Genomic DNA, 16543 nt, shown 5'->3' with positions numbered 1-16543 from the left:
GTTGGTACTCCTGAGGCAAACCTTTGTGTGTGGCGATTTTCTTTCCACTGCAGAACAATAGCAGGCGTCTAATATTTAACCTCCGTAATGCATGGCCCCACTCCTTTCTCTTTTTGCTGCAAAGGTCTGTTGTTTAAAGATACAGATTCTGCCTTGAGTGAAGGGCAAACCACACCAACTGAAACCACTGCCGTGGATAGGGTAAAGAGTCTCATCTCATGCTCCTTCAAACACAAAAGCCAGGTTGGAAGATCACGGGTTATGAGCTGTACTTAACAATTTGAATTTAATTTTTAAACTGTATACTTCAAAAATGACTGAACCTGAACCTTATCACACAAATTCTGTTAAAGATTTCCTAATCAGTTGTTCAAGTTTGCTTTTAAACCAATGTCCTCACCATCTAACGAGAGATCTTTGACAGGTCCTCGAGTATGACATACCAGACTTGACGGGCTGAATGGCCTAATTCTGGGTTTTTTTGGGGGTTTTTTTCAGTTTAGAGTTTAGAGATGCAGCGTAGAAACAGGACCTCTGGCCCATCGAGTCTGTACCAACCTATGATCACCTGTAAGCTAGTTCTATCCTACGCAGTAGGGATAATTTACAGAAGCCAATTAACCTACAAACCTGCATGTCTTTGGAGTGTGGGAGGAAACCGCAGCACCCGGAGAAAACCCACGCAGTCACTGGGAGAACGTACAGCACCCGGAGTCGGGATCGAACCCGGGTCTCGGGTGCTGTAAAAGGCAGCAACTCTACCACTATGCCGATGGCACGGACTTGGAGGGCCGAAAAGGCCTGTTTCCGGCTGTATATATATGATATGATATGATATGATATGCTATGTCTTATGACCTTATGACCTTATGAGACGATTGGCTGTACATTGCTCTCCATCCCATACCATTGAGTTTCCTTCAAGGAAAAATAATGCAATAAATAGAGCAATGGCTTGATTAACATCCTCGGATCTACTCCAAATTTCTGCCTTTAGAATCAAATATGTGAGCCAGAAACTAAATTTTTTTTTAAATTAAAAATAATTATTTGCAAAAATATTGATGTTTGAGTTGAACGGGCCTAGGTAGCTTTCCACAACAATAGGACCTTGTTAATCAAATGCTATGTGGGCCACAGAGTTCATCTTGAGTCCCTGAAAAGCCAGCATATACAGTACAAAGTAAACATATACAGTACAAAGTAAACATATCTGATGGGCTTTGTCCTCACCTAATCTGTGAGTTGGTACTGCTAAAGATATGGTTTGGTTGTAGTCTTCATTCTGCTCTCCCTTCTCCTCACTGTACATGTTTAATTATATTGTAGGACCTATTCAACCCCAAGAAAAACTTAACTTCCGGGACTGTATCTATTCCTATCCAAAATTGGCCCAATGTTACATTGTAACCACTGCATCGTGGCCGGGACGGCACAGTGGCGCAGCGGTAGAGTTGCTGCCTCACAGCGCCAGAGAGCCAGGTTCGACCCTGACTACGGGTGCTGTCTGTACGGAGCTTGTACATTCTCCCTGTGACCTCTTTAGGACCGAGAAGTCTTTTAGGACCGAGATGAGAAAACATATCTTCACACAGAGAATGGTGAGTCTGTGGAATTCTCTGCCACAGAAGGTAGTTGAGGCCAGTTCATTGGCTATATTTAAGAGGGAGTTAGATGTGGCCCTTGTGGCTAAAGGGATCAGGGGGTATGGAGAGAAGGCAGGTACAGGTTACTGAGCTGGATGATCAGCCATGATCATATTGAATGGCGGTGCGTACAGGCTCGAAGGGCCGAATGGCCTACTCCTGCACCTATTTTCTATGTTTCTATGACCACGTGGGTTTTCCCCGGCAGCTCCAGTTTCCTCCCACACTCCAAAGACAGAGGTTTCTCGGTTAATTGGCTTCGGTTAAAATTGTAAATCTTTTCTAGTGTGTAGGGAAGGGCTAGCGTGTGGGGGTCGCTGGTTGCTGTGGACTCCGTGGGTCGAAAGGGCCTGTTTCTGCGCTGCATCTCTAAACTAAACTAAACTAAACCAAACCAGCAGAAGATACTGAGACAATATATTAGAATTTCACAGTTTATCCACGGCAAACTAGCCAAAGTTCCTCCATCTGAATACCTTGCAACTGTGCTGGCTGTGGTGAATCGGAATAACTTGTTATTGAAACAATTAATTTGCCTGTAGGTGTGCTTTTCTGCAACGACCATAATGTGTTTTAAGCATGCATGTATTAACAGGTGTTCCTTGTGTCCAACAATGTTTAGAGGGTATATTGTATGTGTTGTCTGATTGTATATGTTTCAAACTGGCCCCACATTAATAAGTGCACAGATTGATGGAGAAATAATGTGAACAAAAATGTTTTCTGTGGGCTGTGTAGATTTTAAAAAGGAACCCATAGACTTTGGACCACAGCACTATAATTATTACTTGTTTCTGCTTCTTCTGATTCTTTAATCACTTCTATTTTCTCCTGTTTCCTTTCTTTTCTCCACAATTTGTTTAAAAAGTCCTAAAATCAGGTAAGATAACACGGAGCTTTTACTTTTTTTTTAGCAACCATGCCGGTCTCTCTGTTCCAGTTGGTAGTGATGTGATGTGTGTTTAGGTTTCTGAGCTGCTTCAGCTGCTAGTGAGACTCACCCGCCACCCCTCTGCACCTGCTCAGGTAGTCTTGTAGGGTTCACCAACCCAAGATGTGCATTGGCATGGCCTACAATTGTTTCTGAAAACCACATTGTTTCTCACCATATTGGAACGAATTGTCCCAACGAAATTTGCCCAGTATGCGTGTGAATGTCCGGTGCTTCAAGGCAAATTTTCAATGGGTTTACCAACCCGAGATTTGCATTGGCATGGCCAACTATTGCTTCTGAACACTGCATTGTTTCACACCGCATTGAACGAATTGTCCCAACGAAATTTGCCCAGTATGCGTGTGAATGTCCGGTGCTTCAAGGCAAATTTTCAATGGGTTTACCAACCCGAGATTTGCATTGGCATGGCCAACTATTGCTTCTGAACACTGCATTGTTTCACACCGCATTGAACGAATTGTCCCAAGGAAATTTGCCCAGTATGTGTGTGGATGTCCGGTGCTTAAAGGCAAATTTTCAAATGGGGCCGCATAACCCTGCCAGTCAGCGTGAACTGTTTTTAGCTGTGGTCTGATCATTGGGTCTGTGGTAGTTTTATAGATTGGAGCCAATTTCGAATCCACGCGAGGCTGCTTTTGCTTTCTCAAAGATACTCGTTAAATTGCGCGCTCTTTGATCGTTTGGATGAAGGGGGGGTGTTTCTGATATGCCACTTTTATGAATTTGTGATACTTTGGTTGAAGAATGGGAATTCAGTGACAGGTGACTATCACGATTCAGCCACCTCCTGTCTCATCCTTTGCAGTATATATTTGCAAGCAAGTGTTTCATTTTAATTAGCATGTGTGGAGTAGAAACATAAATATAGAAAATAGGTGCAGGAGTAGGCCATTCGGCCCTTCGAGCCTGCACAGCCATTCAATATGATCATGGCTGATCATCCAACTCAGTATCCTGTACCTGCCTTCTCTCCATACCCCCTGATCCCTTTAGCCACAAGGGCCACATCTAACTCCCTCTTAAATATAGCCAATGAACTGGCCTCAACTAGCAGAGAATTCCACAGAGTGCTAAGGCTCCCCAATTTTCACCCTACACACGTCACTTGTTTTAGTGCAGAAACTCTACCCTCCCAAAATAAATATATATTTTAATAATACAATAGGTGTGGAGCAGTATCTCTCCTATTTCAAAAACGAAACAGATAATGCAGATATCTTTGTGGAATACCTTTCTGAAACAAGGGACAACCTTTTGAGGTGCTAAACCACAGATGCCTTTTCACTCTCTGGCCACAGACTTGCCATTTTGCTCTCATGGTGGATCATTTTTCTTTCTGTAATTTCATTTATTTTGATGCATGTGACAATTATTTTTTTTAATCAGCGTCGGGTAATAATTTAACATATCCATTAAAATGCAATTCCTGCCTTTCATTTTTGATCCGGACTTAATTTTCACTTTCTTTTCTGGTACATGAAGCTCTCTGGATCCCAATTTGATAAGTGCCTTGCAAGATAGAGCCATAGAGTGATATAGTGTGGAAACAGGCCCTTCGGCCCAACTTGCCCACACTGGCCAACATGTCCCAGCTACGCTAGTCTCACCTGCCTATGCTTGGTCCATATCCCTCCAAACTTGTCCTTTCCTTGTACCTGTCTAACTGTTTCTTAAACGTTGGGATAGTCCCAGCCTCAACTACCTCCTCTGGCAGCTTGTTCCGTACACCCACCACCCTTTGTGTGAAAAAGTTACCCCTCAGATTCCTATTAAATCTTTTCCCCTTCACCTTGAACCTAAACCGATCAGCCAAAACATTATGACCACCTGCCTAATATGCTATTGGTCCTCCGTGTGCCGCCAAAATAGCGCCTACCCACCGAGGCATGGACTCCTGAAGGTGTCTTAAGGTGTCTGGCATCAAAACATTAGCAGCAGATCTTTCAAGGCCTGTATGTTGTGAGGTGGAGCCGCCATGCATCGGACTTGTCGATCCAGCACATCCCACAGATGCTCAATGGGATTGAGATCTGGAGAATTTGGAGGCCAGGGCAACACCTTGAACACTTCATCGTGTTCCTCAAACCATTCCCGAACAATGTGTGCAGTGTGCATTATCCTGCTGAAAGAAGCCACTGCCATAAATGTAAATTGTCCCTAGTGTGTGTAGGATAGTGTTAATATGTGGGGATCGCTGGTCTGTGCAGACTCGGTGGGCTGAAGGGCCTATTTCTACGCTGTATCTCTAAACAAAACTAAACTAAAAAAGGACTCCAAGGGCTGATTAAATAACAAAAGGGGGAAATCACATTGTTAGGAGTGTACTGTAGATCTCCAAAACATTTGAGGGGATAAAAGGCCAAACATCAGGCAAATGCAAAAGAAACTGAAAAATAATTGTAGATTATTTCATTCACCCTAAGACTATCTAGGATCATAGCAGAGAGGGTACAGAATTCAAAATCCACATGGAGGGGAACTTTTTTAGTCAATATCTGGAAAGCCTATGCAGAAGTAATGCGGGGTTGAGTTGGGGAATAATTCTGGGTTTAATTTTAGGTAATCTATGGCTAGGCCAGTGAAGCCGTTTTGGTGTCAATTTTACATTTATACCAAGCCAATTACCCTACTAATTTGTTCATCGATGGAGCTTGGGAGGTAACCGGAGCTCCCGGGAAAAAAACCTTTGCAGGTCACGGGGAGAACGTACAAACTCCGTACAGACAGTACCCGTAATCCGGATTGAACCCGGGACTCTGGCGCTGTGAGGCAGTAACTCTACCGCTGCGCCACTGTGCCGCCCTGCTTCTTTTGAACTTGAAGATGGCCAAAACCTTGCAATCTTTGTCCTAACTCACAGAGATCCCTTTTGCTCACCACCCTGCTCGAGATGATTTCTTGTTAGGCATCAACTTTAAAGTTCCTATCCTTGTCTTCCAACATTGCAAATGGCCCTGCCCCCAATCTAGTGATATTTCTACCAGCTGCATAAATCTTCACGTTGTCTGTATTCTTTTAGTCAATAGACAATAGGTGCAGGAGGAGGCCATTCGGCCCTTCGAGCCAGCACCACCATTCAATGTGATCATAGCTGATCATTCTCAATCAGTACCCCGTTCCTGCCTTCTCCCCATACCCCCTGACTACGCTATCCTTAAGAGCTCTATCTAGCTCTCTCTTGAATGCATTCAGAGAATTGGCCTCCACTGCCTTCTGAGGTAGAGAATTCCACAGATTTACAACTCTCTGACTGAAAAAGTTTTTCCTCATCTCTGTTCTAAATGGCCTACCCCTTATTCTTAAACTGTGGCCCCTGGTTCTGGACTCCCCCCAACATTGGGAACATGTTTCCTGCCTCTAACGTGTCCAACCCCTTAATAATCTTATATGTTTCGATAAGATCCCCTCTCATCCTTCTAAATTCCTGTGTATACAAGCCGAGTCGCTCCAGTCTTTCAACATATGACAGTCCCGCCATTCCGGGAATTAACCTAGTAAACCTACTCTGCACGCCCTCAATAGCAAGAATATCCTTCCTCAAATTTGGAGACCAAAACTGCACACAGTACTCCAGGTGCGGTCTCACTAGGGCCCTATACAACTGCAGAAGTCCTACCTATGGCCCTTCTGAATTTAATTGCTGCTGTGATATATATTATTTTTGTTGCTGTGTATAAAACAATTTATGCAAGAGCCTTCTTGACACCAGAAGCAGAATGTTAGATGGGAAATTTGTTAGGCAAATGATAGCTTGTGGGAATGACAGGTATGTGGACATACTTTCAGGTTTTATTCTTTTAAACTCGTTGGTGTCTCTCATTCTTTAACCGCCTGCCCAAGTTATCTGCCCAAGTTTTAGGCAAATTTAGTTTAATTTAGTTGAGCGATACAGCGCGGAGAAAAGGCCCTTCAGCCCACCGTGTCCACACCGACCATCAACACTATCCTACACACACTAGGGACAATTTTACATTTATGTCAAGCCAATTAACCTTTAAACCGTACGTCTGTGGAGTGTGGGGGTGGGGACTGAAAATCTCGGAGAAAACCCACGCAGTCACAGGGAGAACTTACAAACTCTATACAGAAAGCACCCGTAGTCAGGATCGAACCCAGGTCCCTGGCGTTCTAAGGCAGCAACTCTACCGCTGTGCTACCGTGCAGTGTATCTCGACACTAAACTAAACCCCCAGCATATTTGCAGGTCTTACCTCAGTCCAGACACACCATGCTCCCTCCCGCTCTTCCATCCATCATGTGCCAGAGCCCCTTTCATACCCCTACTCCACCTCCACATGAAGCCTAGTCTGCATGGTGCTGCCATTCCCCAGACCTGGCCTGGCCTCACCATCCTGGCCTGGGCTGGCAGGGACTGTTCGCTGGGCACCCACTGACGTGGAAGCTGCTCCCTGAATGGGGAGGGCAGGTCTGGCAGCATCTCTGGAGAAAAGGAATTGGTGGCGTTTCGGGTCGGAACCCTTCTTCAGATTGAAAGGTAGAGAAGGCTAGAACCAAACGGGGCCGGCAACCAGCCTGAAGAAGGGTCTCGACTCAAAACATCACCTGTTCCTTCTCTCCAGAGATGCTGCCTGACCCGCTGAGTTACTCCAGCATTTTAGGTCTCTCTCTCTGGCAACAGATGATCTCAGGAAGGGTGGAGTCCATAATGGCACATTGTTGACTGGAGAAGATGTGCGAACAAGAGGGATGCAAGGATGCAAACTGTGGAACTAGTAGGACGACTAGGGTGGAGGAGGGGGAAGGAATGCAGGAGTTACTTGAAATTAGAGAAACCAATGTTCATACCTTTGGGTTGTCAGCTGCCCAAGTGAAATTATGAGGTGCTGTTCCTCCAATTTTGATTTTTTTTTAAGGCAGAGATAGATAGATTCTTGATTAGTACAGGTGTCAGAGATTATGGGGAGAAGGCAGGAGAATGGGGTTGAGAGGGAGAGATAGATCAGCCATGATTGAATGGCGAAGTAAACTTGTTGGGCCGAATGGCCTAATTCTGCTCCTCGAACACGATCTTATGAATTTGTGTCTGGCCTCACTCTGACAGCGGAGGAGGCCTGGGACAGATAGGTCAGTGTGGGAATGGGGAAGGGAGTTAAGGTTTGGCAACCAGGAGATCGTGTAGGCCAAGGGACACTGAGTGTAAGTGTTCCCACAGCCCCCGGATATGATGTGGATTCTCCCTGCCCTGCCATCAGCTGCACCCCCTTCCCCCAGGTTCCACCATTCACTTGCACACCATGAATAATTTATCGCTGCCAGTTAATCCACCGACCCACTTGTCTGGAATGTGCCGAGAGCACTTTTTCTGCAGCAGAGCCTGGTCTTTGGTTGTTTCGACCAAAGACATCGCTCCATCATCGCCCCCTGGGGGTTAGTGTGTGAGCAGCCACTCACATTAAAAGCATCCACGTGCTGGAGGCTTCCATTCCTGAGAACTGGAGTGGAAGCAAGTCATCCTCGACTCTTTAGACACTGTCCAGGAAGAGACACTTCAAAAATGAAAGCAAGTTTTGTTCCATTGCCATTTGTTGATGTATGTGGTGGGGAGTGGGGGGGAGGGATGGCACTAATGTGCAACAAAGGTTTTCAAAACATTTGGATGGATGAATATAAGTTATTTCTTCAGTTATTTGACCCTCTGAGTGAGAGGCAGAGGGGGTGGGGAGAGGAGACATACATCTGATTTGGGCTCATAAGTTCTAAGAGCAGAATTAGGCCATTCATCCCATTAGGTCTAATCTGCCATTCAATCATGGCTGATCTATCTTTCCCTCTCAACCCCATTCTCCTGCCTTCTTCCCGTAGCCTGTGACACAACAATCTGTCAATCTCTACTTTAAAAATATTCATTGACTTAATATTCATACGGGCGGCACGGTAGCGCAGCGGTAGAGTTGCTGCTTTACAGCGAATGCAGCGCCGGAGACTCAGGTTTGATCCTGACTACGGGTGCTGCACTGTAAGGAGTTTGTACGTTCTCCCCGTGACCTGCGTGGGTTTACTCCGAGATCTTCGGTTTCCTCCCACACTCCAAAGACGTACAGGTATGTAGGTTAATTGGCTGGGTAAAATGTTTTAAAAAAATTGTCCCTAGTGGGTGTAGGATAATGTTAATGTACGGGGATCACCGGGCGGCACGGACTTGGAGGGCCGAAAAGGCCTGTTTCCGGCTGTATGTATATGATATGATATGACTTGGCCTCCACAGCATTCTGTGGCAGTGAACTCCACAGATTCCCCACCCTCTTGCTGAAGATTCCACACCCTCTTGCTGAAGATTCACCACCCTCTGGCTAAAGATTCCCCACTCTCTGGCTGAAGATTCCCCACCCTCTTGCTGAAGATTCCCCACCCTCTGGCTGAAGATTCCCCACTCTCGAACCGATTGAAACTGTATTCCCCTATTTGTGAAAACCACACCTCAAGGGAAACTGTTCAACAAAAATGCTAATATTGGGTTTTCTGAATAGTTGTGGCACAAACTCAGTAAACTATTTTAAATCTCGATACTTGGGACATGTGGTTCTAATTTTTGAGAGGTATGTTCTGGGATATTTAGCTCTTCACCCCATTGCTGTTTGACACATTCCCATTCGTAACAACTTTCTGTTTCTTACATTGAACCTTTATTATATCCTCCTCATCCTGACACTCCGCGGCCTTTTTAGCACCAATGTGGAATATCGTTCTAACTTTTTCTGGAAATCCCAAGCGCATTGCATGACCCTTGTCCACAATGCACTGAAGAGAGTTAATTTAGTCTATTCCATCTTTCCAAAATCCGTTCTGTTTTAAATGTTTTCTGCCTTGTTTTTGCCCTTACTGTGAATGGATTCAACTTTTAAAGCCCGTTGCTCATTTTCCGACAGTCCATTCTTTAAAATCTTTTTTTTCCTTGCGCCTTTCGTGCAGTTTTTTGAGCAATTTCATTCTGGCAAGTCTGTGGCCATAACTGAAGTTCAAGTGCCAAAATAACATCATAGGCAACAATCCCACCTCACTTAAAAAATATGTCGGCTTCTTCACATTTTTTTTCTCTCCATTTTGTGTTTTTGTCAGAAACAATGACAATCACTAACCACCCGTGATTAATAGTCGGGCTTTCCAACAATGCTCCTGAACTCTGAAAATATTTCCTTGTCCTCTTCTCTCGCATTCAGGAGTGTCCGCAACAGCATGAAATAATTTATTTATTTTCTTTCTCTGCCCACGGATCCCATCCCCAATGGCCGAGACTTGTGCATCGGCCAAAGCCCTTTATGTAATTCAACACGCAAGCTAATTGAAATGAATTGAAGTCGGTTTAGATAAATTCAGTACCTGAATTCCACGGGGGACTTTGGTAAACCAAAACTCCCTTCGGTTTAAACAGACGAATGTTATTGATCTTGATTTTTTTTTTGGTATGGATTGATTTAAGTTTGCAGCTTTCGACTGATATTTATAACTGGGAGTTATTCTGGGTATCTTTGAATGGTGGATTCCATGATTTACAATAGAAGCCTGTGAACCTACATGATCAGTCCTGTTGCTGTGTCTCTTGCTGGCAAGGATGTTAACCCTTAAAGCACTAACCCATTACTTGCTGTTAACACTACTTGGGTATCTGTTGGCCATAGTAAGGGTTAAAGCCTTGGTTGTTTCTTCTCTTTCACCCTTTGGCTTGCTGTAGCTCTTGCATCGTGGTTGCTAAGTTAGCTTTTAAGATTGTAATTGTATGTAACTTCCAGGGGTACTGTCAATTCAGAAGGAGCAGAGCAACTACTTTTGGATCTTTGCTTACTTTATCTTATAAATTATTGGGCATTTTTTAAATGTTTGATTTTATTTGAATGTTTGGAGACTTTTCCATGTTGGAATTGCTATTGGGGTCTTGCAGACCCAAAATATTATGTGCACTGAGAGAATTTCTGTAGCTGTGCTGTATTGGGGATTTTAAGCCCTTTTTTAAGCCATGACTGAGAGCCCCCTATTTTACACTGGACTGTAATTGCTTTGGTAGTGGAATTATTTGCCACAGAAGGCTGTAGAGGCCATCAATGGATGTTTTTATGGCAGAGATAGATAGATTTTTGATTAGTACAGGTGTCGGAGGTTGTGGGGAGAAGGCACGAGAATGGGGTCAGGAGGGAGAGATAGATCAGCCATGATTGAATGGCAGAGTAGACTTGATGGGCCGAAGGTCCTAATTCTACTATCACTTATGAATGCTGTTGTAATAGCTAACACGGCTTACCTGAACATCACTGAAACTGCAATGTCACCCGAGCAAGGAGTTGCATTCAAAGTATCTTGTCCATGTTCTGTCACTTGAAATCGTGGCATCTTTTAGGCTTGATCTATCAGTCACTGCTCAGTGACTGGCATCCACACTTTTGTGTGGAAGGATTGTGCTTTCAAAATCCACTTAAGAAAATCTTAGCCTTGACATTTTGGTGAAAGACTGAGGAGATGCTGCAATGAACGAGAGGTTTTCTGTCAGGTGAGGTGCCTGTCCCTTCAGATTGATTTAAACATTCTCTAGCATCAGATGAAAGAGCTAAGGAGATGCAAGAAATCTTGAGCAAAACGCAAAATATCGGTGGAACTCAGCAGGTCAGGCAGCATCTAAGGAGGGACTAGACAGGTCATAAGTGTTAGGAGTAAAATTAGGCCAGTTGGCCCATCAAGTCTTCTCCGCCATTCAATCATGGCTGATCTATCTCTCCCTCCTAACCCCATTCTCCTGCCTTCTCCCCATAACCTCTGACACCTGTACTAATCAAGAATCTACCTGTCTCTGCCTTAAAAATATCCACTGATATTTCAGTGGATCTGAAGAAGGGCCTCAATCCGAAAGGTCACCTGCCTATTCCCTCCCCAGATGCTGCCTGACCTGCTGAGTTTCTCCAATACTAGGTAAACAGTAAGGGAAGCCTTGGTGTTCTGGCTTACAGTGATCCCTCAAAAAGAGCAGAAAAAGCAATGATCTCGGCATTATCTCTTTGCAGTTTGTGGACTATGTTGCACAAAAGTAGCTGTCAATGTTTGCAACCTAATCGTCACCAGACCAGGTTAAAACACTTCATTGATTATTGATTGGAAGTTCCCATGGTGTGAATGATTCTGGAACAATGCAGCCCTTTTGATTCCCTTTGTCCATATGCAGTTGGAAATTCTCTGCAATGGTTTGTAGAATATACAATCAATAAAATAAAAATGGAGGTGTGCATGTGCCCTGAAGTGAAAATAGTGGACAGTACTCGTTAGGTTCAACCGAAGGTCAATATGTGTAGGGCTATCGAAGTTGGACTTTGAGAAGGTCTAGAAACTGCCATTACAATATGGACTCTATCACTTCCAAATGCTTTAACATTTTCTTCATTAGTACAAATGTTAAAGAACTAAAAATAATCGTACCACTCTGCGCTAAAGGCCAGATACCATTTTTGAGAAGCAGTTTTAACCTTTCCACACTTTTGAAAGTCCTCCATGGGATAAAAGCCAAAGATTAAAATGTAGTGACAATATTGTTGATTGAAGCTGAGGTTAATGTTTGAGGTATGGTTAAAAAAAAATGCAATTATGGACATTTTGCAGGCTGCAGTTATTTTTCAGTCACCCCAGGTTCCTTACTTGAAATTAGAGAAATCAAAAATCATACCACTGGGTTGTAAGCTGCCCAAGCGGAAAATGCCTACATGAGAACATTGTGATCTCCATGTTTCCCCCTTTATCGTCTCTCTCTCTCTCCCTCTCTCTCTCTGTGTGTTTAAGATGTTTCCTCGAAACATAACACTCCGATCAAACTTTTTGCACATCTGTCCAGATGCCCCCTTTTGTGGCTCTGCGAAAAACATGTTCTTTGTTAAACATTTCAGTGCGAGTTTAATGTGGATGTAAGTTGTTGGTTTTGTATGGTTGTTGGTACTGCATACACGGAGGAGTTAACTTTCAGTTGCTTTCTGCAGCTGCTGTGGAATGTGTTAACCTTGCAGTCAGGTTTTATTGTGTAGGAAGAAACGGCAGATGCTGGTTTAAACCGAAGATCGGCACAAAAAGCTGGAGCAACTCAGCGGGCGGGACAGGCAGCACCTCTGGAGAGAAGGAATGGGTGACGTTTCGGGCCGACACCCTTCTTCAGTCTGAAGAAGCAGTTCAGTCTGAAGAAGGATGTCGACCCGAAACGTCACCCATTCCTTCTCTCCTGAGGTGTCCCGCTGAGTTACTCCAGCTTTTCGTGTCTATCTTCAGGTTTTGTTCATCAGTTTGAGTCCTTCTTTTGGTAATTCCAATCTCTTTTTATTTTGAGTTCACCAAAACAATGACTTCTCCCTTTTTGAACTGCTTTAAATTATCACTCTGCAAACAAACAAAAAACCCAGTTTCTTTTTTAGTTGCTCTTGGTTTTTTTTATTGTTGTTTTTGGGTGCTGTTGGTGGGTTTCCTTCCATGCCCCCCCCCCCCTCACTGCCTCACCCCATACCCCCCCACACCCCTCACCCCCCCCTGGAAGCTGCATGCATGAATTAATGAGTTTTCTTTTCCTCCCCTCTGCCTGTCTTATCAACTGCCCCTTGAATGGTAACTTGTAAACACCCCAGCCTCCGTTCCTTCAGTTCGGATAGGTCCTACTCATTGAACAGGAGTCCGTACGCCAGGGACAGCATCATGATCGAAGAGCTGACAAGGGAGCCGGTAAGTGGAGCTTTGAATCCCAGTCGCTTGTGCCTTGTTTGATATGATTGCATGCTTTTGATATCGTTGTCCAAGGATTTGCATGGGAAGGAATCGCAGATGTTGGTTTAAGCTGAACATAGACACGTAGAAGCTGGAGTAACTCAGCGGGTCGGGCAGCAACGGATATACACAAAATTCTGGAGTAACTCGGAGGGAGAGGCAGCATCTCCGGATAGAAGGAATGGGTGACGTTTCGGGTCGAGACCCTTGTTCAGACTGAGAGGGGAGCGGGAGATAAGGAGGTATCGTGTGAAAAGGAGACATCAAAGGAGATGCGGTTTAAGGAACATGTAAAATAGATCATTGTTAGCTAGGAGAAGGAGACAACGAAGCATACAGAGATACAATATAATCAGGTGGACAGTCAGACTGGTTGGAGAACTAGGAAGGGAGAGGAGGGGTGGAGAGAGGGGGAAAGCAAGGGTTACGTGAAGTTAGAGGAGTCAAAATTCATACTGCTGGGGGGTGTAAGCTGCCCAAACGTTTCGGGTCGAGACTCTTCTTCAGTGTTGACCCAAAACGTCACTTATTCCATTTCTCCAGAGAAGCTGTCTGACCCGCTGTGTTACTCTAGCTTTTTGTGTCTACTTTTGTTGTCAAATGATGCTGTGCTTGCTCTCAGTGTGCTGTGTAACACCAGTCAGACCTCTTTGCGACTTTGAGTCCAGCTGTCGTCAGCTAAGGTTGCCAGAGTCAAAGGGAAGGGATTACATGTGTGGGAAGGAACTGCAGATGCTGGTTTGCACCGAAGACAGACACAAAATGCTGGAGTAACTCAGCGGATCAGGCAGCATCTCTGGAGAGAAGGGTGACGCTTCGGGCTGTGACCCTTCCTCAGACAGTCTGAAGAAGAGTCTCGACCAAAAACGTCACCCATTCCTTCTCTCCAAAGTTTCGGTTTCAGTTTATTGCGATGTACAGTGAAAAGCTTTAGTTGCTGCCTGTCCTGCTGAATTACTCCAGCATTTTGTGTCTATCTTCGGAAGGAATTATGTTATTGCTCAGCCCGCCTGAACCTACCTGATCTCCCGGTTGCTGGACACTTTAATTCTCCTTCCCATTCCCACACAGACCTATCCGTCCTCGGTCTCTTCCATTGTCAGAGTGAGGCTAAACGCAAATTGGACGCACAGCATCTCGTATTTCGCTTGGGCAGCTTACAGCCCAGGGGTATGAATATTGATTTCTCTCACTTCAGGTAGCCCCGGCATTCCCTCTCTCTCTCTCTCTCTCTATCCCTCCCCCACCCAAGTCGCACTAGCTTCTCGTTTTCACCATACAAACAACTAATAATGGCCTGTTTCCATTATTAGCGTTACCTTTCTGCATATCTTTTCATTCATTGTTCTTTATCTCTACACATCATCGTCTGTATCTTAGTTTCCCTTATCCCTAACCTGTCTGAAGAAGGGTCTCGACCAGAAACATCACCCGTTCCTTCTCTCCAGCGATGCTGCCTGTCCCGCTGAATTACTCCAAAAACAAAAATTGTTTTTTGTGTCTATCTAATGTTTTAGACCTGGTGTTTGCTGTTTGATGGATGTTTAGCTTATTTGATTGCATTGACTTAAACGTGTGCTGCTTTCTCACCCGCCCTCATAATGAGCAATTCCAATGGTAGATTTTAAAGGCCCTATTCTTTGCTGTTATATGTGAATACGCACGGGATGCAATTTTCAGGAACTTTTCAGATGTTGAATACTTTAATCAGCCTTTCACAATCTTCCCGCTATTTTACAAGCAACAGTTTAATTAGGAAATAACATTTATTCGATTTCAAGATTTGCAAAGCGTCCTCAATTGATCTTTGATGTGTGATTAGGTTACTTTAGGAATGTTTGGAGAAATATTGAAAGGACTTGTTCCTGTTAACATTCAGCAGGAACAACTCTCTCCGTAAAAGTTGTGTTTTTTCACCTCTCTTTTTGCATTGTTGCGGTGAAGCCAGGGATGACCGAGGCTTGTGTAGGAAGGAACTGCAGATGCGGGTTTAAGCCGAAGATGGACACAAAATGCTGGAGTAACTCTAGCGGGACAGGCAGCATCTCTGGAGAGAAGCAATGGGTGATGTTTCAGGGACAGATCCTTCTGTCTGAAGAAGGGTCTCGACCTAAAAGTCACCTATTCCTTCTCCCCAGAGATGCCGCCTGTCCCGCTGAGTTACTCTATTATTTTGTGTCTATCTTCGATGATACAGGCCTGTTATTCATCAAAGACAAGACGCTTGCTTCCCCTGCTGTGAGGAGAGATAAAGAGTTAAGATAATTCCCTGCCTTCATTAACTAATAAGCAATTTGTGAGCAAGGTGCAAAAGGACGCGTTGCGTGAGTTCACACTAAGGACGTGAAACTTCCTCAACCTGTCCTCCCCCCCCAGCCTTCTCCCCATTCATGTTTTTCTTCCGTGAATTCCCTCTTTATTCCTTTGTTTGTGTACTGTAGCACTCAGTTTTAATAATCCTCAGCAAAGCCAAATAATGAAGCATAACATTTCTTGACCTTCCACAAACTTGGCTGAATAGAGTTAAATATAAAGAGGGCATGAAGTAGTGGGTTGTCTGTGACAGCAGTCCTTTGCATCGTGGTGCACATTGCCAGATTTCCCAGCCTCAGCACTTACAGAGCTTGTTCATTGTTGGTCTCTGTTGTTGCAAATTCCTCTCTGCCCACCACTGACAGTTTCTCAAAGCAGGAGAATAATATTAGTGCTTGGATATCAGTACTTACTTAACTGAGTTTAGTTTAGAGATACAGTGTGGAATTAGGCCCACTAAACTATCCCACACACACTGGGGATAATTTTACATTTATGCCAAGCCAATTAACCTGCAAACCTGTACGTCTTTGGAGTGTGGGAGGAAACCGAAGATCTCGGAGAAAACCCACGCAGGTCACGGGGAGAATGTACTACCTCCATACAGACAGCACCCGTAGTCAGGATCGAACCTGGGTCTCTGGTGCTGCTGTAGGGCAGCAGCTCTACTGCTTCGCCACCGTGCTGCCACTAATGAGCCGTGCCGCCACTTAGTTTAGACACCCAGGTCTGTTCACCCTGTGGTGGGCCTGCCTCGACCGAGGGTGTCTTGTGATAAAAGGCCGAAACACCCAGTGACGTCGAGGTACACAACTGAAGATGTGTCTGAATGGTAACAACATCATCTAGTGGTCATCCCCAAGAACAACACCGGTCAATTGTAGTGCAAAAC

At 44.5% G+C, this 16543-nt stretch overlaps 1 protein-coding gene across 33 annotated transcripts in view; it reads left to right on the top strand.

The window, feature by feature from the left end:
* ank3b (ankyrin 3b) overlaps window positions 1-16543 on the top strand; it is a 515038-nt gene that overhangs the window by 407167 nt on the left and 91328 nt on the right. For 26 of the 33 annotated variants that reach the window (XM_078413212.1, XM_078413210.1, XM_078413233.1 and 23 more), the window contains one exon: window positions 13203-13296. In XM_078413212.1, coding sequence (XP_078269338.1) covers window positions 13203-13296 — 94 coding nt within the window. Of the gene's footprint in view, window positions 1-2507; window positions 2527-12766; window positions 12884-13202; window positions 13297-16543 lie in introns of those variants that run through there. The other 7 variants (XM_078413236.1, XM_078413209.1, XM_078413218.1 and 4 more) reach the window with 3 other exon arrangements.

The sequence above is a fragment of the Rhinoraja longicauda genome, chromosome 16 (assembly GCF_053455715.1).
Source record: "Rhinoraja longicauda isolate Sanriku21f chromosome 16, sRhiLon1.1, whole genome shotgun sequence".
In the NCBI taxonomy this organism is placed as follows: domain Eukaryota; kingdom Metazoa; phylum Chordata; class Chondrichthyes; order Rajiformes; family Arhynchobatidae; genus Rhinoraja; species Rhinoraja longicauda.
This window is presented reverse-complemented; position numbering and strand designations above follow the sequence as displayed.